The sequence below is a fragment of the Eumetopias jubatus genome, unplaced genomic scaffold, assembly GCF_037043125.1.
Source record: "Eumetopias jubatus isolate StellerSeaLion01/CBP00866 unplaced genomic scaffold, mEumJub1_p1.0 scaffold_5, whole genome shotgun sequence".
In the NCBI taxonomy this organism is placed as follows: domain Eukaryota; kingdom Metazoa; phylum Chordata; class Mammalia; order Carnivora; family Otariidae; genus Eumetopias; species Eumetopias jubatus.
Window position 1 is genome coordinate 54,233,869 of NW_028274811.1, and position 25,453 is coordinate 54,259,321.

General features: G+C 41.0%; 1 protein-coding gene across 1 annotated transcript; it reads left to right on the forward strand.

The window, feature by feature from the left end:
• The first annotated feature begins 5,058 nt into the window (after positions 1-5,058).
• LOC114198240 (histone H2B subacrosomal variant-like) lies at positions 5,059-5,427 on the forward strand. The gene has a single exon (XM_028089602.2). The coding sequence runs from the start codon at positions 5,059-5,061 to the stop codon at positions 5,425-5,427; it is 369 nt and encodes a 122-aa protein (XP_027945403.1).
• The last annotated feature ends 20,026 nt before the right edge of the window (positions 5,428-25,453 follow it).

Consider the following 25,453-nt stretch of genomic DNA (forward strand, 5'->3'; position numbering starts at 1 on the left):
TGGCCAGTTACTGAGAGGCTGTGTGTCTAGTGGTTAAGAGCCCCAGCCAGCCTGGATGTCCAGCTGGCCTCCATTAATCTGCTGGGTCCCTAACTTCCTGGCCAGATGACCCTGAGCAGCTTTTATTCCTATTCTATGTGCTTTGCAAGCACTTGCACTTATTACTGTTTGAGGAAAATCCATTTTACAATGATAATCTATTGATTCAGGAGGTATTTAATTACTTTTTAGTTAATTGATGTTTTACTAGAATGTGTGAACCAGAACTCAAAACAAAATTAAATTTTTTCTTATCTCTGTTGTTCCAATACATTTTCTGTTTTTGTTTGTTTGTTTTTGCTAAAGAACATCAGACTCATCAGGAACTTCATCAGGAATTTGACAACCTTCTACTCACTTTCAAGGCTAATTCCTTTATGTTCTTACTCTGCACAAAGCTAATCTAATTACTCATTCTCAGGTCACCTGAGAACAATGACCCAGCTCTCAGATTAGCCCAGGCAGGACACAGGTGACCCAACTATGGGAGGGCAAGGGCTCTGCACTGGAGACGTTCGGGGTGTCAGTCTCAGGAACCCAGCAAAAAAGGTAGAATCAAGTCAAAGAGAAATGACTTAGGCCACAGAATTGTCAACAAATCAGTAAAGAAAGTTTGCTTTACTGCCCCCCCAACATGGAAATATGAAACAGGCAAGACATCACAACAAAGTGGGCCCAGCCCTGGTTCCACCCTCTTCCGCTCTATCTGGTCTGTTGCTTGCAAGCACTTCAAAAGCTTTTGGCTAAAGTTAGCCTCAATTTAAATTCCCAGAAACAAGTTTACACCAAAGTCTACATCTCTTCCTGTCTCTGAACCTGGAGTCCCATGACCAGAGAGCATGGGTCACCCTCAGGAGCCAATCTGCATCACCCTCTCCTCCACTCATCTCTCTACTCCCCTGTACCCTTCTACCCTCTTCCTCCAAACTGCTCTGCCTTTTTTTATAGTTGATATACAGTATTTTATTAGATTCAGGGGTGCAACATAGTGATTTGACAATTCTATACATTACAAAATGCTCACCACAATAAGTGTCGTCCCCATCTGTGTCCATACAACGTTATTACAATATTATTGACTATATTCCCTGTGCTGTAGTATTCATCTCCGTAGATGGAACTGGAGCTTTGTATCTCTGAATCCCCTTCATCTGTTTTACTCATCCCCCACCCCCTCCCTTCTGGCAACCCCCAGTTCTCTGTATTTATGAGTCTGTTTCTGTTTTTTTATTTGTTTGTTTGTTTATTGGTTTTGTTTTTTTAGATTCCACTTATAAGTGAAACTATATATTTGTCTTTGTCTGACTTATTTCAGTTGTCATAATACACTCTAGTCCATCCGTGTTGTTGCGAACGGCAAGATCTCATTTTTTTTTTTTCCGGCTGAATAATATTCCATCCTTGTGAGAAAGCAAGCAGGAGAGAAGAGATTGAGAAGGGGATTTGAGAAGGACAAGGGGAAGAATAAAAATCTCTCTCTCTCTACTGTCAAGATAGACTCCTCTGCTTCCAAGGATAAAATTGATATTATTCGGCATACTTTGGAGACTATCGAGGCAAAGCACAGAAATTAAAAATACAAGACAGCTTTCCATTTTTAGGGGAAAAAAAGCAAATTACAAGAAAGTTAACCCATATACAGAAAGTATTTTTAAAATATATTTTTGGTCCATCTCCTAAGGAAGGTGTTATTCGTCTCTAACTTCTGTACAGTTGGTGACTCAGAACTTCTCTGACAGTGTCATTCTGTTTATGGTGGCTATATGGTGGGCAGAATAATGCCCCTCAAAGTTGTGCGTATCCCAAACCCCGACCTGTGAGTATGTTCTCTTACCTAGTAAAATGGAATGTGCAGATGAAACAGGATATTGAGATATGGAGAATATCCTGGATTATCCAGGTGGACCCAATGTAATCATAAGGGTCCCTGTAAGTGAAAGAGGGAGGCAGGAGTCTGTGTCAATGATGCAGCATGAGGATAGCTTGACCATCCATCGCTGGCTTTGAAGTTAAAGGAAAAGTCAAGAGAAACAGGTAGCCTCCAGAAGCTGGAAGAGGTAAGGAAATAGATTTTCTGCTAGAGCTTTCAGAAGGAATACAGCCCTGCTGACACTTGATTTTAGCCCAGTGAAACCCATTCAGACTGATCCCACCACTAGAATTGTAAGAAAATTTTTGTTGTTTTAAGCCACTAAATTTGTGGTGATTTGTTACAGCAGCAGTAGAAAACTAACACAGTGACTGTAAAAATGTTTCCAGAGTATACTCATACCTGTCAGTGCATGTTTTTGTCTTTGAGTTAACATCACCACTGCCACAGCTATCGTAGAATAATCACTAAGAATCTTGATGATGACCTTGAGTCATTACTAGACCCTCAACCATAAGTGAAAGAATAAGCAGTTGTAACCCCAGTAATATTCGTACTTATTCCTGGAAGACATATAAGCCATGCCCCAAATAGGCAGTGTGATCAAGCATGAAACAAGAGCCTGGAAAAATTCATGAAATGGTTGTTAATTTTAGATTCCAGCTACACTTGAGCAGCTCAGAGACCACAGATCCCAGATCCCTGGTACACTGGTCATCACTCCTTTCTCTCTCCTGTGTCTCCTGGTAAGGACAGCAGGTTTTGTTCTAAGGCAACAGCCTTGAGGGGGAGGGCAGGGGAGAAGGGGAGAGATCAAGGGCTTCACAGTGCTCATTCCCAGGGTAGATAGATGCAAAATAATCAGATTTGCTCCATTGTCCAAATTGATAATCCAACAGGCATCTCCTGAAGGTCATTATGCTAAACAGTATCTGTCCCTTGTTCCAGACTGGCTGGAGGAGGAGGAAGAGAGAAGGAAAAGAAAAACCAGCGTATCAGTGGTGAGCTCATACATATTTTAGAATGATTCATTAAATTTTAAAAGGGAATTGGGGTTAACCTTAAAGTAGCTAGAAATTTTATAGAATCAGTACTCCTCATTTTCCGAACTTTCTGATCATCGGTATTTTAGCATAGAGCTTGCTGTTTTGTCTTGAAAGCCTTTTTCTTTTAGCTTCTGTAAGGTATTGCGCCCCCCCTTCTCCCCACACAGGCACAGAACCAACTGAGAGTCATAGGGATTAGAAAGACAAGTATCAAAATGTCAGCTTTTTTTTATTAAAGATTTTATTTATTTATTTGAGAATGAGAGACAGAGAGCACCAGGGGGAAGAGGGTCAGAGGGAGAAGCAGACTCCCTGCTGAGCAGAGAGCCTGATGCGGGACTCGATCCTGGGACTCCAGGATCATGACCTGAGCCGAAGGCAGTCGCTTAACCAACTGAGCCACCCAGGCACCCAAAATGTCAGCTTTATTACTGATGAACTTTTGGAGGATAACCTTTATGTGTGGGGCAACAACAGGCTTTCTATTATAGCACCTCTGAATGAAGCAAAATGACCTACTGAGTTAAGGCTAGCTAATGAAAGTGATCCAGCCTCAGGAGCAGAGCTGCCCACAGTCAGATCCCAACAAGAGTCCCAAAGGGGCTGAGATAGGCTTACCCACCTTCCCCCTACCTCACTGATTCCAGGGATGGTTGTCCCAAGGAAGAGGAAGTGAGGGGCCGAGAGAGGCCAGGAGCGCTCTACTAGTAAAAGCTCTTCAGCATGGGTGCATGAAGAATAGGGAGTGAACGTTCTCCACCTGATAGCTTCTTCTAAATGCTCACAAATAAAGCTATGCTGTAATTAAGCTAACTAAGTAATTATATCTAGAGAAATCCTGAAAGCAAAATTAGCAAAAGCTGACTAAGGATCCATCACCGCCAAGCGTGCGTGGAAGCAGCAACCTCCAACTCAGTATGACACACAGTGTGAGGTGTGTTGCTAATAATAAATAAAGTACATACATTCACAAATGATGTCTGTTGTCTTTAGAAATTAGAACCTGTTAGAAGTTTTCCCTGTAATAACATTTTTCCTACTCACCTTATTTCAGATCTGCTTTCTTCGGTGACAGAAAAGGGGGAGGAATTACACATAGCATCCCAGAAATGACACACAGCTCAGTCTATCTTATCTGTGAAGCCACTCACAGGGAAGGATTTTTCATGGTAGCATTAATAGCTATGGCAATGGTGAACTATTGAAATGCCTGGGAGTTGCGATTTTTGTAGTTGTTTCTGCTTATTTTTTATTTTATCCAGGGATGAATTTGATTAAGAAGGTAATGGAGATTTTTTTTTTTCAGCACGAATATCAACATAACACATGAGTGTGTAACCAGAGTGACCCTACACTTCTGGTTAATTATTACAGAAGAACCACAGTAGCAGGTAAAAAGTCAACCATGTAATCCAAGAATGGTATTAATACCATTATAAAAACTTAATGCACAGAGTTCACATAAAATAATTTAAATGGTAAAATTGGGCAGTTTTTGTTTTATTCTCCTGTACATTAGTTGCTCATAAGGAGTTGGGGGTTCAGATTCATTTTAAGTAGGATTCATTTATAAATTCATTTTTAAAAGCAGACTAGGTATACATTTATTTTTATTATAAAACAATCACTTCAAGATGTTTAATGGTTTATTGTTCATTTGCTTATAAAATGACCTTACGAAAATTTTATAAACAGAGATTCCCCCATAAAAGGTTTATGGTACTTTTCCCTTTGTGTTCCTGCTACCAACTCCCCAATTTGATGAGATTTGTCCAATTCTGAAAATACTGTAGATTATGCTTGCAAACTGCCAGGAAATAAAGTAGGAAAAATGAACACTTTCATCTGCCCTGAAGCCAACCTCCATCCTTCTACAACACTCTATTCTCTTCGGAAAGCTTTAGGTTGGCCAAGAACAAGATTTTTCCCTTAACAACAAATCAGTGCTGTTGCTAGGTGATTGTGACATAGGAAGAGTAACCTCCAATCAAAGAGAAGCCCCAAAAGGCTGATTGTGGCATGCCAATATAAATATGAGGGCTCCCCTCACCCCACCTTTAGGCCCTTCTCCTCTCCACTCTGTTAAGGAGAACAACATCTACAATGGCCAGATCCATCACCAAAAAGAACAAGTGCTCTAGAGGACATCAAAGCCCAATCTCCAAAAAGAAATCACATTCCAGCACTAATTTTGGCCATAGAAATTATTCACTCTACGTTAACAGGGTCCTAAAGGAAGTGGTTCCCCAGAGGGGCATATCATCTCGCACCTTGGACATCATGAACACCCTGATCAACGACATCTTTGAGCGCATTTCTATGGAAGCCTGCAGCCTGATGTGTTTCAGAAAACGCTGTACCCTCACCCCTGAAGATATCCAGAAGGCAGTGTACCTGCTGTTGCCTGGGAAACTAGCTAAGTATGCAGTGGCTTTTGGAAGTGAAGCTGTCCAAAGATATGTCCACTCCTAAACTCCATGTACCAGCATAATTAAATCTTGGGGAAGTAAATCAAACTTACTACCCAAACGATCACTTCGCACTGGAATTCCCTCTTCTTTTTTATAACATGGTGGTATTTCCTGGTATTTTCCCCTACCCCTCTTATTTCTAGAGGAGAATTACTCTCTTGCTATTTTACCTTATAATGCCTTGGCTAGTTAGGTTTTCCTGACCCGAGTTCCCTGCAGAAGTCCCACCCAGAACTCTTGTTTTTCCTTTGAGTATGTAAATCTCATTATATAAATCAAGGCTTATTGTATCATTAACTGTGTACAGGATGATTGAAGCTAGCTGGGTCACACTGACCTTGAATTTATGAAGACAAACATTTTAATCGGGAGTATACCTGCACTGATAGATTTTTATCAAGAAAGTACTTTCTGGAGCAAACTCTGTTCAACCAATTTAGTTCCTTAATGAATCTCTTTACAGCATGTTAACAATTTCCTTTGTTTTAATTCTTATTTCCTGTTTAATTCTTATTTCAATAAGTTCAGTTCATAGCCATGTAAATTTTATCTTTACACATTTGTAACCTAATAAGACCAACACCCAGGAACCTACTACTCAATTTATAAACTTTTTTATTTTAAATGTCACGTTTTGTTTACAAAACACTGGGGGTGTTTCCCAGTCCTATTTCCGTATCCACCATCCTAAGTTTCGTTTCTATCCCTTTCCCTTGCTTCTCTGTGTATTTTTTGTGAGTGTCTCTACATAATAAGTTGAATTTTGCTTATTTTGTAACATGGGGGTATACTACCTGTGTTTTTCTGTGCCTGCCTTTTTCTCTTAAAATTGTTTCTAAGATTTATACCTGTTGATATATACAGCTCTAGTTTGTTCTTTTCACTCCTAGGCTGTATAATATTCCGTAGTGTGAATATACCACAGTTTGCTTATCCATCCTCTCTTGATGGACATGTTTGTTTTCAGTTTTTCCTATTAACGAACAATGCTGCTATAATGGTGAGTTCCAACAACAGCTAAGACTGATGGAGCATTTTATATTAGCCCAGCATTTTACGTAAATTAACTTATTGAACCCCTACAACCTTGTGATAATTAAATAATTCTCCTCTCCTACAGATGAGGAAAATGAGGCACAGAGCAATAAGCTACTTGTCTGTGGTCATATGCCCGTGTCAGTGGCAGAGCTGAGATTTGACCAGGTTCACGGCATCCACTGTGGGCACGTATTGTCTGCTGTGAGCATTCTTGGACATGTATCTTCTGATACAAACACACAAGAATTTCTCTAGTTAAAATGCCTAACCATGGAATTGCTGGAGCATTGATGTGCTCATACTCAACTTAGTAGATATTACTGGACTGTCTTCCAAATTGTTTGTACCAATTGACATTTGCAGTAAATGAGAGCATTTTGGATTCTTTTGGTTACGAGGAACATATCACTTACATTTCTTCAAGGAAAGGGGGTGTCTTGTATGTAAATACTAGAATGGGAACTGAGACTATTCTAGGTGTCTCACTCTTAGGATCTGCTCTGTTTCTCCCGGGTTGCTCCCTTCCAGGTGCTTCCTTCTGAGAGTTGCCGGCGGGTCCGTCAGATTCCACATCCATGAATACCACAATATGATTTTACCACAATAAAAAATGGCTTAAAAAAATTTAAGTGGGTATTTTATACCCATGCATTGATATAATCAGACTTGAGAAACTACCTTCTTTGAGTTGGGCCCAGACAGAGGTTGCCAGCCATGCTAAAGACTGGCTAACCATGATTGTATAGTTGCCCACAATCGCCATGCTGCCATGGGTTGACCCCAGAAGGATTTCAAAGGTCTATCACATTTATAATAAGACTGTTATTACAGCCATTGGGCCAAGTCTGGAAACAGCTCTTTTTTGTATGGTCCCACAAGCTGAGAAGGTTTTTAAATTTTTATAGGGATATTTTAAAAGAAAAAACCAAGAATATTCAACAAGCCTAATGTAACCCACAAAGCCTAAAATATTTATTGTCTGGCTCTTTACAGAAAAATTGTGCACCCGTGGTCTATACAGTGCTGCCTCTTTCGCAGAGTTTGTGATAAGGCAGGTTTTCTAAGGCTTTTCTTGAGACACACATGTTCTGTATAAAAAGCTTACAAATATGAAAAGTTCATGGTTGGCTTTTCAAACCATGGCAGTTAGGATAGTACCTACAAATGGTACTCAGCAATTAGGGCAGTGGAATAACCCTTCACAAAAACAGTCTTATTATAAATTGAGGTGTTACAGGTGGGTTAAGGGAACTAGAAGTTTCTTTATATGTTATTCTCTTTACTTCTGTTTTTGAAATATTTTAATAGAATTTCAAAATAAGATCAAGATTCTTGGTAAAAAAAAAAAAAAACTTCCTGGCATCAGTTTCAAGTCTGATTATATAAATCCATGTATGTAAAACTACCCACATTTTCAAAAAGTTTTAGCCATTTTTTATTGTGGTCAAATCTATATAATATAAAACTTGCCGTTTTAGTCACTTTTTTAAGTGTACAGTCACAGTAAGTCCATTCACATTGTGAGACGGCCAGCACCACCAGGCATCTTCATCTTCCCAAACTGAAACTTCATAAACATTAAACAATAACTCCACATTCCCCCCTCCCCTGCCCCTTGCAATTGCCATTCCGCTATCTCTCTCCAAGAATTTGATGACTCTAGGAACTTAGTATAAGTGGAATTCAACAGTATCTGTCCTTTTGTGACTGGCTTCTTTCACTTAGCACAATGTCTTCAAGGTTCATCCATTGAAACACATGTCAGAATTGCCTTTCTTTTAAGGCTGAATAGTATTCCAATGTATGTGTTTATCACATTTTGTTTACCCATTCAACCACTGGTAGTCACTTGGGTTGCTTCTCCCTCTTAGCTATTGAAAATAATGCCACTATGAAAATGGGTGTTACAAATGTCTCTTCAAGTCCCTGCTTTCAGTTTTTTCAGGTATATCCCCAGAGTTTCAGGTCTATACCCAGATGTGGAATTACTGGATCATGTGGTAATTCTATTTTTAACTTTTTTGAGAAACCACCATGCCATTTTCCCACAGTGGCTGCTCCATTTTATAGTCTCACCAGCAATGCACAAGAGCTCCAATGTCTCCACATCCTCATCAACATCTGTTATTTTCTGTTTACTGTTTTATATATGTATTATATATTATAGGCACCCTAATGGATATAAAGTGGTTTTGAGGTGCATTTCCTTAATGAAGAGTGATGTTGAGCATCTTTTCATGTGCTCACTAGCCACTTGTACTTTTTCTTTTTTTTTTTAAAGGTTTTATTTATTTATTTGAGAGAGAGAGCATAGTAGGGGGAGGGGGAGAAGGAGAAGGAAAAGCAGACTCCCCACTGAGCAGGGAGCCCAACATAGGGCTCCATCCTAGGACCCTGGGATAATGACCTGAGCCAAAGGCAGATGCTTAACCAACTGAGCCACCCAGGTGCCCTGTACTTTTTCTTTAGATAAATGTCTTTTGCTCATTTTTAAATTGGCTTTTGCTGTTGTTGAGCTGAGTTCTTTATATATTCTGGCTATTAATCCCTTCCCAGATATATGATTTGTAAATATGCCACTTAATATTTTTTTAATATTTTTATTGTTATGTTAATCACCATACATTACATCATTAGTTTTGGATGTAGTGTTCCATGACTCATTGTTTGTGCATAACACCCAGTGCTCCATGCAGAACATGCCCTCTTTAATACCCATCACCAGGCTAACCCATCCCCCCACCCCCTCCCCTCTAGAACCCTCAGTTTGTTTTTCAGAGTCCATTGTCTCTCATGGTTCGTCTCCCCCTCCGATTTCCCCCCCCTTCATTCTTCCCCTCCTGCTATCTTCTTCTTTTTTTTTTCTTAACATATATTGCATTATTTGTTTCAGAGATACAGATCTGTGATTCAACAGTCTTGCACAATTCACAGCACTCGCCATAGCACATACCCTCCCCAATGTCTATCACCCAGCCACCCCATCCCTCCCACCCCCCCACCACTCTAGCAACCCTCAGATTGTTTCCTGAGATTAAGAATTCCTCATATCAGTGAGGTCATATGATACATGTCTTTCTCTGATTGACTTATTTCACTCAGCATAACACCCTCCAGTTCCATCCACGTCATTGCAAATGGCAAGATCTCATTCCTTTTCATGGCTGCATAATATTCCATCGTGTATATATACCACTTCTTCTTTATCCATTCATCTGTCGATGGACATCTTGGCTCTTTCCACAGTTTGGCTATTGCGGACATTGCTGCTATAAACATTGGGGTGCACGTACCCCTTCGGATCCCTACATTTGTATCTTTGTGGTAAATACCCAGTAGTGCAATTGCTGGATCGTATGGTAGCTCTATTTTCAACTGTTTAAGGAACCTCCATACTGTTTTCCAGAGGAGTTGCACCAGCTTGCATTCCCACCAACAGTGTAGGAGGGTTCCCCTTTCTCCGCATCCCCGCCAACATCTGTCGTTTCCTGACTTGTTACTTTTAGCCATTCTGACTGGTGTGAGGCAGTATCTCATTGAGGTTTTGATTTGGATTTCCCTGCTGCCAAGCGATGTTGAGCACTTTTTCATGTGTCTGTTGGCCATCTGGATGTCTTCTTTGGAAAAATGTCTGTTCATGTCTTCTGCCCATTTCTTGATTGGATCATTTGTTCTTTGGGTGTTGAGTTTGATAAGTTCTTTATAGATTTTTGATACTAGCCCTTTATCTGATATGTCATTTGCAAATATCTTCTCCCATTCTGTCAGTTGTCTTTTGGTTTTGTGGACTGTTTCTTTTGCTGTGCAAAAGCTTTTGATCTTGATGAAATCCCAATAGTTCATTTTTGCCCTTGCTTCCCTTGCCTTTGGCGATGTTTCTAGCAAGAAGTTGCTGCGGCTGAGGTCGAAGAGGTTGCTGCCTGTGTTCTCCTTTAGGATTTTGATGGACTCCTGTCTCACGTTTAGGTCTTTCAACCATTTGGAGTCTATTTTTGTGTGTGGTGTAAGGAAATGGTCCAGTTTCATTCTTCTGCATGTGGCTGTCCAATTTTCCCAACACCATTTGTTGAAGAGACTGTCTTTTTTCCATTGGACATTCTTTCCTGCTTTGTCAAAGATTAGTTGACCATAGAGTTGAGGATCCATTTCTGGGCTCTCGATTCTGTTCCATTGATCGATGTGTCTGTTTTTGTGCCAGTACCATACTGTCTTGATGATGACAGCTTTGTAATAGAGCTGGAAGTCTGGAATTGTGATGCCGCCCGCTTTGCTTTTCTTTTTCAATATTCCTCTGGCTATTCAGGGTCTCTTCTGGTTCCATACAAGTTTTAGGATTCTTTGTTCCATTTCTTTGGAAAAAGTGGATGGTATTTTGATGGAGATTGCATTGAATGTGTAGATTGCTCTAGGTAGCATTGACATCTTCACAATGTTTGTTCTTCCAATCCATGAGCATGGAACGTTTTTCCATTTCTTTGTGTCTTCTTCAATTTCTTTCATGAGTATTTTAGAGTTTTCTGAGTACAGATCCTTTGCCTCTTTGGTTAGATTTATTCCTAGGTATCTTATGGTTTTGGGTGCAATTGTAAATAGGATCGACTCCTTAATTTGTCTCTCTTCTGTCTTGTTGTTGGTGTATAGGAATGCCACTGATTTCTGTGCATTGATTTGATATCCTGCCACTTTACTGAATTCCTGTATGAGTTCTAGCAGTTCTGGGGTGGAGTCTTTTGGGTTTTCCACATAAAGTATCATATCATCTGCAAAGAGTGAGAGTTTGACTTCCTCTTTGCCGATTTGGATGCCTTTGATTTCTTTTTGTTGTCTGATTGCTGTGGCTAGGACTTCTAATACTATGTTGAATAGCAGTGGTGATAGTGGACATCCCTGCCGCATTCCTGACCTTAGGGGAAAGCTCTCAGCTTTTCCCCATTGAGAATGATATTCACTGTAGGTTTTTCATAGATGGCTTTTATGATATTGAGGTATGTACCCTCTATCCCTATACTCTGAAGAGTTTTGATCAAGAAAGGATGCTGTACTTTGTCAAATGCTTTTTCTGCATCTATTGAGAGGATCCTATGATTCTTGTTCTTTCTTTTGTTAATATACTGTATCACGTTGATTGATTTGCGGATGTTGAACCAGCCTTGCAGCCCAGGGATAAATCCCATTTGGTCATGATGAATAATCCTTTTAATGTACTGTTGGATCCTATTGGCTAGTATTTTGGTGAGAATTTTTGCAGCCATGGTCATCAAGGATATTGGTCTGTAATTCTCCTTTTTGATGGGGTCTTTGTCTGGTTTTGGGATCAAGGTAATGGTGGCCTCATAAAATGAGTTTGGAAGTTTTCCTTCCATTTCTATTTTTTGGAACAGTTTCAGGAGAATAGGTATTAATTCTTCTTTAAATGTTTGGTAGAATTCCCCTGGGAAGCCATCTGGCCCTGGGCTTTTGTTTGTTGGGAGATTTTTGATGACTGCTTCAATTTCCTTAGTGGTTATAGGTCTGTTTAGGTTTTCTATTTCTTCCTGGTTCAATTTTGGTAGTTGATACATCTCTAGGAATGCATCCATTTTCTCCAGGTTATCTAATTTGCTGGCATAGAGTTGCTCATAATATGTTCTTATAATTGTTTGTATGTCTTTGGTGTTGGTTGTGATCTCTCCTCTTTCATTCATGATTTTGTTGATTTGGGTCATTTCTCTTTTCTTTTTGATAAGTCTGGCCAGGGGTTTATCAATCTTGTTAATCCTTTCAGAGAACCAGCTCCTAGTTTCATTGATCTGTTCTACTGTTCTTTTGGTTTCTAGTTCATTGATTTCTGCTCTGATCTTTATTATTTCTCTTCTCCTGCTGGGTTTAGGCTTTATTTGCTGTTTTTTCTCTAGCTCCTTTAGGTGTAGGGTTAGGTTGTGTATTTGAGACCTTTCTCATTTCTTGAGAAAGGCTTGTATTGGTATATACTTCCCTCTCAGGACTGCCTTTGCTGTATCCCAAAGATTTTGAATAGTTGTGTTTTCATTTTCATTGGTTTCCATGAATTTTTTTAATTCTTCTTTAATTTCCTGGTTGACCCATTCATTCTTTAGTAGGATGCTCTTTAGCCTCCATGTATTTGAGTTCTTTCCGACTTTCCTCTTGTGATTGAGTTCTAGTTTCAAAGCACTGTGGTCTGAAAATATGCAGGGAATGATCCCAATCTTTTGGTACCGGTTGAGACCTGATTTGTGACCTAGGATGTGATCTATTCTGGAGAATGTTCCATGGGCACTAGAGAAGAATGTGTATTCTCTTGCTTTGGGTTGGAATGTTCTGAATATGTCTGTGAAGGCCATTTGGTCCAGTGTGTCATTTAATGTCTTTATTTCCTTATTGATCTTTTGCTTAGATGATCTGTCCATTTCAGTCAGGGGGGTGTTAAATTCCCCCACTGTTATTGTATTGTTGTCAATGTGTTTCTTTGCTTTTGTTATTAATTGCCTTATATAATTGGCTGCTCCCATGTTAGGGGCATAGATATTTACAATTGTTAGATCTTCTTGTTGGATAGACCCTTTAAGTAGGATATAGTGTCCTTCCTCATCTCTTATTACAGTCTTTGGTTTAAAATCTCATTTGTCTAAGGATTGCCACCCCAGCTTTCTTTTGGTGTCCATTAGCATGGTAAATGGTTTTCCACCCCCTCACTTCAATCTGGGGGTGTCTTTCGGTCTAAAATGAGCCTCTTGCAGACAGCATATCGATGGGTCTTGTTTTTTAATCCAATCTGATAGCCTGTGTCTTTTATTGGGGCATTTAGCCCATTTACTTTCAGGGTAACTATTGAAAGATATGAATTTAGTGCCATTGTTTTGCCTGTAAGGAGACCGTTACTGTATATTGTCTGTATTCCTTTCTGCTCTATGCTGCTTTTAGGCTCTCTCTTTGCTTAGAGGACCCCTTTCAATATTTCTTGGAGGGCTGGTTTCATGTTTGCAAATTCCTTTAGTTTTTGTTTGTCCTGGAAGCTTTTTATCTCTCCTTCAATTTTCAATGAGAGCCTAGCTGGATATAGTATTCTTGGCTGCATATTTTTCTCGTTTAGTGCTCTGAAGATATCATGCCAGTCCTTTCTGGCCTGCCAGGTCTCTGTGGATAGGTCTGTTGCCAATCTAATGTTTCTACCATTATAGGTTACATATCTCTTCTCCTGAGCTGCTTTCAAGATTTTCTCTTTGTCTCTGAGACTCATAAGTTTTACTATTAGATGTCGGGGTGTTGACCTATTTTTATTGATTTTGAGAGGGGTTCTCTGTGCCTCCTGGATTTTGATGCCTGTTTCCTTCCCCACATTAGGGAAGTTCTCTGCTCTAATTTGCTCCAATATACCTTGTGCCCCTCTCTCTCTTTCTTCTTCTTCTGGGATCCCAATTATTCTAATGTTGTTTTGTCTTATGGTATCGCTTATCTCTCGAATTCTGCCCTTGTGATCCAGTAGTTGTTTATCTTTTTCTCAGCTTCTTTATTTTCCATCATTTGGTCTTCTATATCACTGATTCTCTCTTCTGCCTCATTTATCCTAGCAGTTAGTGCCCCCATTTTTTATTGCACTTCATTTATAGCCTTTTTGATTTCGATTTGGTTAGATTTTAGTTCTTTTATTTCTCCAGGAAGGGTGTCTCTAATAACTTCCATGCTTTTTTCAAGCCCAGCTAGTATCTTTAAAATCATGATTCTGAACTCTAGGTCTGACATCGTACTAATGTCCGTATTGAGTAGGTCCCTGGCAGATGGTACTACCTCTTGTTCTTTTTGCTGAGGTGATTTTTTTCATTTTGTCATTTTGTCCAGAGGAGAAGAGATGAATGAGAGAACAAAATGCTAACAGGTTAACAACGTCCCCAGCAAATATACTCTAAACAAATCAGAAAAGTCCTGAAACCAGGGGAAAAGAAAGGGAAAGAAAGAAAAAAGAAAGAGAAAAAAAAAGAAAAAGAAAAAGATAAAAACAAACAAAAACAGAAAACAAAACAAAACAAAACAAAATATGACCAAATATGATCAGGCTACTGCATAGATCAGTGCCACACACTAGATTTTGGGTATATTTTGGTGTTAGAAGAAAGTGCCTCCTAAAATTTTCAGAAAGAAAGACTTATATATGTTCAAAATAAGGGTTGATACAATGAAGGGATGGAAGATGACTGTAAAGATGAAAATTATAAAAGATTTTATAAAAGGAATTGATAAGATAAGAAGTTGTTTGAAAAAAGAAAGAAGATTTAAAAAAAAAAGGGAGAGAATGTGATCAGGCAGGACACTAGAACAAAGACATACACTAGTGATTTAGGGTATATTTTGATCTGTTAGAAGAAACTATCTCAAAATTTTAAAGAGAGAACAACTAATAAATATATGCCAAAAATAAGGGTATCTACTATGAAGGGATAGAATATGACTCTAAAAATGAAAAAAAAAATTTTTTTTCAAAAAGGGATCGATAAGATGTTGGTTGAAAAAGGGAAAAAGAAAAATTTAAAAAAAAAACAGTTAAAAAAATCAACTTTGAAAAACTAATGAATCATGGTAAAAAAAAAAAAAAGCCATGAATTCTATGTGCAGTATTCCCCTAGCGCTGGAGTTCTCCCGTTCTCCTTGATCAGTGAACTTGGTCTTGGCTTGCTGGCTGTTCATGCTGATCTTCTGGGGGAGGGGCCTGTTGCCATGGTTCCCAAATGTCTTTGCCGAGGCGGAATTGCCCTGCCCTTGCCGATCAGTCTGCTCGGGTTTGCTCTCGGGAGCTTTTGTTCCCTGCAAGCTTTCCGTATAGCTTTGGAGGACGAGAGTGAAAATGGTGGCCTCCCAATCTCTGCCCAGAGGAGCCGAGAACTCGGGGCCCCGCTCCTCAGTGCGGCCCCAGAGAAAAGCAGTCAGTCACTGCCATCTCCCTGGTCTCCGGCCGCAATCCGTGCTCACCCGGCCTGTGACCGAGCATTTCTATCTCTGGCACCCAACTCGGTGTGGAGTCTCCAAACCCAGCAGATCCCTGCGGTGCGCTCCCGCACCACTCCTCCCGGGAAAGGAAGAGGAGTCTCCCCGGATCTGCCGCTTGTTGGGTCCCTGCTGGAGGAGCAGTGGCCCGACTGTGTCACCCATCACAGTTTATGGCCACCCCGAGCGGAGAGCCCGCACCTCGGCTCCGTCTCCGCAGCCGGCTTCCCCGCTCCGATACCTGGGATCTCTGCTGCAGTCAGGCACCCCCGGTCTTTCTGTGACCCTGAGGGTCCTGAGAACACACTGTCCCGTGAGGGTTCCACCCCCCGCTTAGCCACTGGAGCGACGTCCCTCAACGGAGCCGACTTCTAAAAGTTCCGATTTTGTGCTCCGCGGCTCCATCACTTGCCAGAAGCGGCCGACAGAGGCCCCCTCTCCCGCCATATATCCTCCCGAATATCACCTCAGATTCACTTCTCCGCACGTCCTGCCTTCCAGTAAATGGTCGCTTTTCTGTTCAGAGAGTTGTTGCTATTCTTTTCTTCGATCTCCTGTTGAGTTCGTAGGTGTTCAGAATGATTTGATCCCTATCCAGCTGAATTCCTGAGACCAGATGAAATCCAGGTCTCCTACTCCTCCGCCATCTTGCTCTGCCCCTGGATCGCCACTTAATATTTTTATTGCTCCTTTATGAGAAATTATTTGCAACAACATATATATATATTTTTTTTTAATTTTGGAATCAATTCATAAAGTCAACATAGCTTCTAAAATTTGAAAATAGTCTCACACTAGCTAACACATTAAGAAAGGGTCAAAATATCTCAATGCATAATTTTGACATCAATAGGACCATTTCACCATTTTTTCAGTCTTGGACCTAGTTACCTGAGACAGTTAAATGACAAGAAGACAAAAAGTACACACTGATAGTAGTCCTCCAGTATCCTACTTCTCAGAAACAGGACCCCAATTTTTAGCTGATCTCATGGCCACTTAGGACAAAGGCTTCATTTCCAACCCTTCCTTTGACTAGTTGTGTCCATGCGACCAAGTGCGGATGAATGGGAAGGTATTTACAACTTCTGAAAAGTTTCCTTAAATACCAGCAGAGTGCACTTTTCCCTTTTCCTCTTTCCTGCTGACTGGACTGAGGATGTGAAAGCTGGAGCTGGAGCAGCCACCTTAAACTAGGAGTTGAAACCTGTATATTGAGGATGATAGAGCAGCAAAGTAAAAGAGCTTTGGTCTCTGATGACTGAACTGCCATGCAGCCCAGGACTGCCTATGTTTACATGAGGGAGAAATAAATTTCTAACTTGTTTCAGCCAGTATTATTTTGGGTTTCTCTCATTCATAGTCAAATCTAATTCTAATGTAGACATCCAGAAGATTACTGACAGCTAAACAATGTGGTTAGTCTCAAAACGATTCTACACTTAAAAACATAATAATCTATAAATGGAGGATGATGAATGTCTCATGTACTTACCAGAAGGTATTTTTTTGAAATGAAAGCTCATGCTATTTAGCAACTTTTTTCTCAGTGATGCATAATGCAGGTGGCCAGAGCTTACTTGCTTGTTAGTCTGTTGGATACCTGATGGATTTTGAAACACTACTTAAAATACAAAAATAGTAAGAGATTCAAATAAGATAGGAAAGAGAATTTCCAACTAAGCCAACATGACCAACATACCAATTATGTGGTAATTTGAAGCTAGTGATATACGGTATCCTAAAAGATGTCTTCTTACACCACCAAGAAAGAATAGTGCCAATTTTATAATACAAATTATCCAAATAATAAAATTCTAGCAAACTTAGATTATCTTTCTAGGTTATCCGTAGATATCCTAGATAAATTAGATAAACTTATTTCTGAGTTTAGAAACCTTGTCTTGGAATTGAATAATATAATCTCATATAAACATACGCTGTCACTCTATTTAAAGTCTTGCTGGGCACACTGCTAGCTTGTTCCTGTATGAACTATGTTGGAAATTACTGGAGAATAGAAAAGTACCATTAAGTATAATACCTTGCATATGGCACTTACAGTTCATTTATATGTTCACAGAAACACCTCCTTCACAATGGATGCTGAGAAAACAAAGACAAGGTCCATGCCTTTAAAAGCGTAGAATTGTACAGAACAACAAACTGGAACTAAAATAAATTATTGAGAACAGCTGGCAGCATTAAATCCAGGCTGTGAGCTAGGCATTATTCTAAGTACTCCATCTATGTCAACTCAATACAAAAAGCCCAAAACAACCACATGAGGCACCACGAACATTTTACAGTCAGGAAAACTGAGGCATTAAATAGGCTAAGAAACTTGCCAGAGGTCACATAGCTAGTAATAAATGTGATTAAACCCACTTACTCTGGCTCTAGAACCTGTAACTTAAAGTGCACTGCATGCTACATCTCACATGGAGAGAGACAGGTGGGAGACCCATGTGGCCCATGGGAGGGGCATCTAACCCAGAACAGAAAGAGGTCTTACAGGAGACAACACCCACCCTAGGTCTTGAAGTATGAGTAGGAAATGCACATAAGGCAGAGGGATAATATTTACAAAAGCACAGGGCATTCAACAGTATAAATTTAAGATAATTGCAAGTTGAATGGCTGCCAACAAGCACCGGAGGAGGGAGGGTGGAAATGAGGTCAGAGAGGCAGGCAAAACTCTGTGGGCTGTCTTACAACTTGAATTTGATCCCAGAACCCGTGAGGAGACCCATGAAGGGACTTTAGGCAGGAGAAAGGTTATCCCAGCAGCAGAGATGAGGATGAATTAAAACAGGGGAAGACAAGTTTGCATATTGATTGGAGCGATCCCTGAAAGAAGTGATGAGGGCTTGACCCGAGTCAGTGGCAGTGGAAATAAGAAGGAGCAGATGGATGTGGAAGGTATCTAGGAGGCAGAATTCCCAGAAGATATGTGGGATTCCCGCCACGACCCCCCATCCCTCCATCCCCCCACCCCCTGCCCAGGAGACTTGAAAAAGCCAAGACACAAAGCTCAGTTGATTCAGCACTTACACATAAAATATCTAGACAATGAGCAAGAGCCTGCTGTAAATGGTGCCATACGTGGGGCATCACAAGGATGCTCAAAGTGCAGAGGATCTGGCAAAAGTCAAAACAACCTTGGGATGGATGTTTAGCACTTGTTTAAAGCTGAGCTAGAAGAGGACAGCTTAAATTTTTAATACTTGCGATCAGTTTTTCTCACAACCTGGTGCTATGCCAAACATCATGTGTTGACAGATTTGCTTAGCTCTGACGACTGATTTAGGGGGAGACACTTGGCAGGATAGGGAGAACACAGCAGACTATGTAAATCACGGGGCAGAAGTAGCAGTCTGTAAATACAAGGTGGAAGGTTAGTCAAGTTATCTTCAAGATAAAGAGTGCTGAAAAAGAAAACTGCTGCTTGTCCTTGTGTGTTCTTGGGGGAGAGTTACTCCAAGGCAAAGAGGACCTGTTCTCATGAAAAACTGTGCTGGTCAGAGGGACTGGCTGTGCGGCAACGCTGTGGGGTGCAAGAGGTGGACTCGGGGCCATTCCTCCCTCCCCTGCCCTGGGACTGGAATTGCAAAGTGGAGGCTGCAGAGGGGGCCTCCAAGAAGCTGGTGGGGAGGATGGAGAACAAGCAGGGTCCTGTGAAGCTTATTACCAAGGGGCTGGCTTGTGGGTGCGTGTGAAGCCAGGCCTCCTTGGGAGAATCACAGACATTTCTGTGGGGAAATTTGCCAGGAGGGTGAGTCCCAGGAACTGTGAGTTACTGGGTTTTAACTAGAGAGAACTTAAGGTTTTACCCCACATTTATAAGTCCAGTGGACATCTCTTTTTTTTTTTTTTTTGGTCTTCATCTTGTGGTTTCTACAGCAGAGAAGGCAGAAAAATCACTTGACAGCAAAGTAATCTTTGCAGAGTGGCGCCTGGGTGGTTCAGTATGTAAAGCATCTGCCTTCGGCTCAGGTCGTGATCCTGTGGTCCTGGGATCAAGTCCCGCACGTCCAGCTCCCTGCTCAGTGAAGAGTCTGCTTCTCCCTCTGCCTCTGCCCCTCCCCCAGCTTGTGCACACTCTCTCTCTCTGTCCAACTGAATAAAGAAAATCTTTAAAAAATTGATCTTTGCAGAGTTGCGTGCTGATCCCCAATCAAGTCAGTCTTTTAGAATATTATTATTAAAGCAAGTCTGACATATCTTCATTGGGCTACTCCAGTTTTCAAGAAAAATAAACAACTACTACCTAATGTGGCAGTCAGTCTCCAGAATGGCTCCTTACTGGTTCTCTTCTGGAATGGATGCTCTGGGTAGTCCCCTCCCAGGGTATATTAGGGTTGGTCTGGGTCACTAATAGAATACAGTACAAGTGACAGTGTGTGACTTTCAAGGCTGCCCCATAAAAAAAAAAAATGCCACTTCCATGTTTTCTCTTGGATTACTCACTCTGGGGAAACCAGCCACCCGGTCATGATGACATCAAAGCAGCCCCGTGGAAAGATGCAAGCGGTGAGGAACTCAGGTCTCCTGCCAACAGCCAGCATTGACTTGCCAGCAATCTGAGCAAGCCGCCTTGGAAGTGAATCTTCCAGCTCCAGTCAAGCCTTCTGAGGACGGCAACCCTGGCCAACATCTTAACTGAAAACTTCCAAGAGACTCTGAGTCCCAGCCACTCGACTGAGCTGCTCCTGAATTCCTGACCCTCAAAAATGTTATGAAATAAAAATTAGCAGTATTGTTTCAAGTTTGGGATAATTTGTTAAGTGGCAATATTTAACTCATATACTTAATTTATATCCATAAGAACAAGGCAGCTCACTAATGTAATTCCCCCAAAACAAAGAGATTGCCCCATAAGAGGTTTTATCTTCTACCTTTAGTCAACTAAAGCAAATTTCTGACACTTTTCCCAAATTCAGTCACATTTTTGTCCTCACTTAAAGACATTAATGTTCAGAAATACTAAAGCCTAAGTCCAAAACACCCATTATGATACCATGTAGGTAGCTAGCTGGGCTGCAGAGTCTGCTAAATTGATTTTAAAAAAGCAGGCAAAAAATTAGTCTAGACAGTATCTATGGGTAAACAACATCATTATGTTCAATTATTTGACTGGAGAGAGAAGGCAAAAATGAAATTCTGACAGTAATTTGATTTTAGGAAAAGGGAACTATGAGAGAATGCTATTATTAAAGAAAAACTGAATGCTATATTTTCCAAAGCAAAATGCCTACAGCAACATGAACACATTCAGAATCTGTTATTGAAATCCCAAGGAAAATGCTGACCTCTGCATAAGGTGAGGAGCTTGAATAGATCTCAGAAGACTAAGAGCAACGTTGTAAGCAAATTCAAGCAAAAATTCAAGCAAAAAACCCAAGATGTTTCAATTGGCACGAAAAATGATAATAACTAGAACTAGAGACAACTACCCAAGTTTGGGAGCATCTCAAAGATGAAACTGTACAGTGTCATTGTGCATAGCTTTGTGCTGTGGTTCATGCTTTGTGTATCTGTCTCTTGGCCTAAACTGTAAGCTCCTAAAAGGTAGGGACTCGGCATCTATCTCAAGTCACTGCCCATAGTGTGTTCGTCTGAGTTCCCGAGGAAAGATGATTCTGCAGCCAGACTGTCTTGGCAGGGGCAGCCCCAGGGCAGCAAGAGCGAAAGGAAGGACAGGTTAGAGGAGGATGGGAAGAAGCAGCACGATGATGCCCTCAACGTGCTGCGGCTCTTCTACAACAAGCAATTGCTTGACTGGTGTTGCAATTTGACCACGCAGGGTATGCGTGGACAGACTGAATGGGAAAACCATGGCTCACAACAGTCTATGGTAGGGGGAAAAGAAAATGGAGAAGAAATGTATCTGCTAGCTCCATACTGACTTCTACTTTTCACTAATCAAACTTTGTTCCATGAGTTTATTTCCCTGAACACCCAGCCTGTGGCCCCTTCAGCAACCCCTAGGGAAACAACAAATTTGGAAAGGTAAGAGGGACCAGAGATCCTAAGCATTCGTCTCGGGTAAAAGAAATGCAAGGACCCAACCCTGAGGCATCAAGGGTCAGGTGAGCTGGAACAATACATTCGGTATAGCCAATGTTGGTCAACATTAGTGGATAGGACCTTCTTGTAGGAATAGCAGTAACAATCACAAGAATACTATTATTTCTCATTCTCTGAGTACCAGGTACTATCTTAGAGTCTCCATATATATTATTTTCTGTAATTCTCATAACAGCCCTGCAGGGCAATACTGCTATTTTCCCATTTCACAGATAAGAAAACTGAGGCTCAGAGATATTAACTAATTGGGCCAAAATTATGCAGCTAGTAAGTACACCCTTAGTTCTGGACCCAGATTTCTTTCTGCCGACTCAAACTCCCTTGTATCAGCAAAGTACATTAAAGCTAACAAAAACATGGTTATTTTTACACATGCATTAGTTCTTTCATCTTGATCACAATTTACTTTATAGATAAGGAAATTGAGGCTTAAGAAGTTTAGAGGCACCTGGGTGGCTCAGTCATTAAGCGTCTGCCTTCGGCTCAGGTCATGATCCCAGGGTCCTGGGATCGAGCCCCGCATCGGACTCCCTGCTCAGCCGGGAGCCTGCTTCTCCCTCTCCCATTCCCCCTGCCTGTGTTCCCTCTCTCACTGTGTCCCTCTCTGTCAAATAAATAAATAAAATCTTAAAAAAAAAAGTTCAGGTATCTTTTCCAATTTCATACAGCTATGAACAGTCAGAGCTAGGAGTCAAAGCTTAGCTGGAGTTTTTGTGGGGTTTGTTTTTTGTTTTTTGTTTTTTGTTTTAAATCTCTGCTTCTCACCAGAAACTATCAAATGCTTGGTTGAAATCACGGCTGCCTGTGTTCAACTCAGTGTTTGCTAATCTATCATCATAGACGCACTATCTAAAAATTAGTTTCCGCAAATCCTGTTAAAGAAAAAAATCACTTAGAACAATTGTTTTCACAAGTTCCTACCCTCTGAATTAATGAGAAACCTCTATGTTCATTGATGTAAGTGTAATTTTATGCTGGGGCCTGATGAGGATTTCAGAGAAGAGAGAGATGAGAACGGAGGAAATTATAGGACCCATACAGAGACACTGAAAATAGAAGCATAGCAATAAGGATCCTCAAAGCAGCTGACATCTTAACAGGAAGCCTAAAAGATTGTTGAAGGAGAGACGACAGGACTAAAAAGCTGGAGATGAACAGCAACAAAACGCCACGCCATGGAAGTACCTTAATACACTGAGAAATACAGAGAAAGTGTTCTTTAAAAGTTTCTGTTACTTTCTTCGAATATTTATTAGAATTGGGCTTGGCTGCATAAAAACAGAAAGATCCACACTGACAGTGGAAATAAGATAAAAGTTTGCATCTCTTTCATGCAGTGACCAGATATTGGCCATTCGAGGCTGGTATGGAGTCTACACAGTGTTAGAGACCCAGCATCTTTCCTCGTAGCCGCTTTGCGAATCATGGCTTCCGTGTGCAGTCACCTCCTGGCTTAAGCTTGCTGCTGGAGCTCCAACCTTTATATTCACACTTCAGACTACAGGAAGAAAGAAGAGGAAAAGAAGGGTCTACTCCCTCCCTTTTAAGGAGATTTTCCAGAAATACCTCACAACACTTCCACTTAGGTATCACTGAGCAGAATTTCATCACAGGATCACATGGACACCTAGTTGCAAAGAAGACTCTTTCAGCTGAGTATATTGTCTCCATCTAAATGCAGGGTTATGTTATTGAGGGGGAGAGAGAATGGCTATTGAGGTGTGCAGCTAGCAGATTCTGCCACAAATGGGTAAGGGGTTAATAAAAATAATAAAACTCATTCAACCTACCGACTTACCTCCTCAAAGACATCCACAACAGGATATCCCAATGCCGTACATAAATTGACACCATGGTACCATTTTCTGTTTATAAGATTTTTAAAGTGAAATCAATTTAGATACTTTTGTAGCAAGGATAATGGGAATGGATTGATTATAAAGCCAAAAGTGAGAAAACTTGAGTTTTGTATTATACTAAAATCAATCCTCTAACCTGGCAGTTGGCTTTTGTCCTCAGGCTGTGGTGGCTGGCAGCATACGATAAGAAATTCTCTTACATTCCATGTCATCTGTATTCTCACGTTGTTACGCTGCAGATCACTTAAATTGAACTTGCGGCAGCCCTCTTTTCTGCTTAACTGTATTCATATTTCAGGCCAACACAGCTCACATTTCAAGGGAAAACTCTATCAAAAATGATATTTAACCCCTTTACATTCAAAATACTGCACAGAAGTTAAATGCTCACCTCGTTCTAAAATGGTAGAGAAATAAGCAAAGTAAAATAAATTGTGGAAAAAATAAGGTGTCTGATGCATTCCTGTGCAAAACTAAGTGTTCTTTCAAATGTATTTTTATTTCCAATAATGGTAATAATAGCTAACATTTATTGAGTGGGTATGATGTGCCAAGAGCAGAAGGGAGCACATACTGTATTCATTTAGGGCCTCAAGTGTGTTTTCTCAAACTTTTGCTCCTCAGGATCTATCATCCATCCATCCTTCCATAAACATCTGCCAAACATTTATTATGTAGCTAACACTGCTAAAAGATAGGGAGACAGATTTAAAAAACAGGTACTAGCCTAAGGAAATTTGCATTTTTTTTAAATGAACAAAGGGAGAAATAAAAGGTGTACATTTTAATCCCTGCCTGCATGGGTTTTTGGCATGGCCATCGGGGTTTGCATCCTAACTCTCTGAACACTTAGTTGTAGGACTTGAGGCAAATCACATAACTTCTCCAAGTTTCAGGTTCCCCATCTGAAAAATGGGAATACCAAAGTACTGAACGAGATAAGCCATTTAAGCCCTTAACTCACTGTTTGGCACAACGTAAGCACTCAATAAATGTTAGTTATTTTAATTTATTTGTATATCAGCACACAGGGTACTAAAGGAACACTAAAAAAGATGCTGAACCCAGACACCAGGCTGACAGGGCCTGAAGAAGATACCCGAGTTGAGTGTTTAAGACTGTACAACTCAGATATTCTCCTAAATTCTCCAGTTCTCAGGGGTCAGCCTTCTCTTCTATGCCCAAATAACCCTGACGCATATGCCTATAAAAGTAGAAAGTCTCATCTTTCACTGGGTTACCCCTCAAGGAGAACAGTGAAAACTTGAGGAATAGAGACATGTTTCAAACAGATCCTCGGGCTCCCCCAGCCAGGTGCTCTCTCTAGATGATTGGTCTACTTTGTGCACAGGATCTCTGCTCACACTCTCCACCTGACCCCTCCAGCTGTTTCTGCTTTCCCAGGTTCACTCCTTCCTCAAGCATGGGCCGAGCCGCCTCCACTGATGCTTCGAGGCACAGCTCAGAAGAAGCAGTCCCTTTAAACAAGGCTTTGCTGAAAGAGTAGGGAGAACAGAACTACGCAGAGAAGGTAGCCCACAACCAGGGCTACAGGTTGCTCTGAGAGCCACAGCCCAAACACAAATTGACTATCCCTGCCCAGCCCCCACAGGTCTTTTCCCAGCGGGGGTCAGAGCCAGCTGCACCCCATCCACAGGAATCTTCGGGCACCTTCATATTCCGGCATCCAAATTCAACCCCCTTTTTGCCACCAGGGAAGTTGGAAAGCCTCCCTCCCCAGGCTGAGGCCCTTATTTTTGCCACCTCAGTATGGCAGGTGCACAGGCGTCCATTTCCTTCAGGGTGCTGCAGCCCCCCACTCAAAGTCATAGCTGGCACAAATAGACGCATCCCCAAACGTTGCTCCCAAATCAAGGTTATCCATCTAAATTCCTGGATAGGAAACCAGTAGTCCAGTCTATCTGGTGCTGCTTCAAGCTGACCTGTATCCACATCACCGTCTTCCCCTAAGGCAAAAGGAGGTCCAGGTCTGCATGACTTTGGTGGTTCCTTGTCTTGTATGGACACTGCTTGGACAAAAATACACCTAACTCTACCAATACA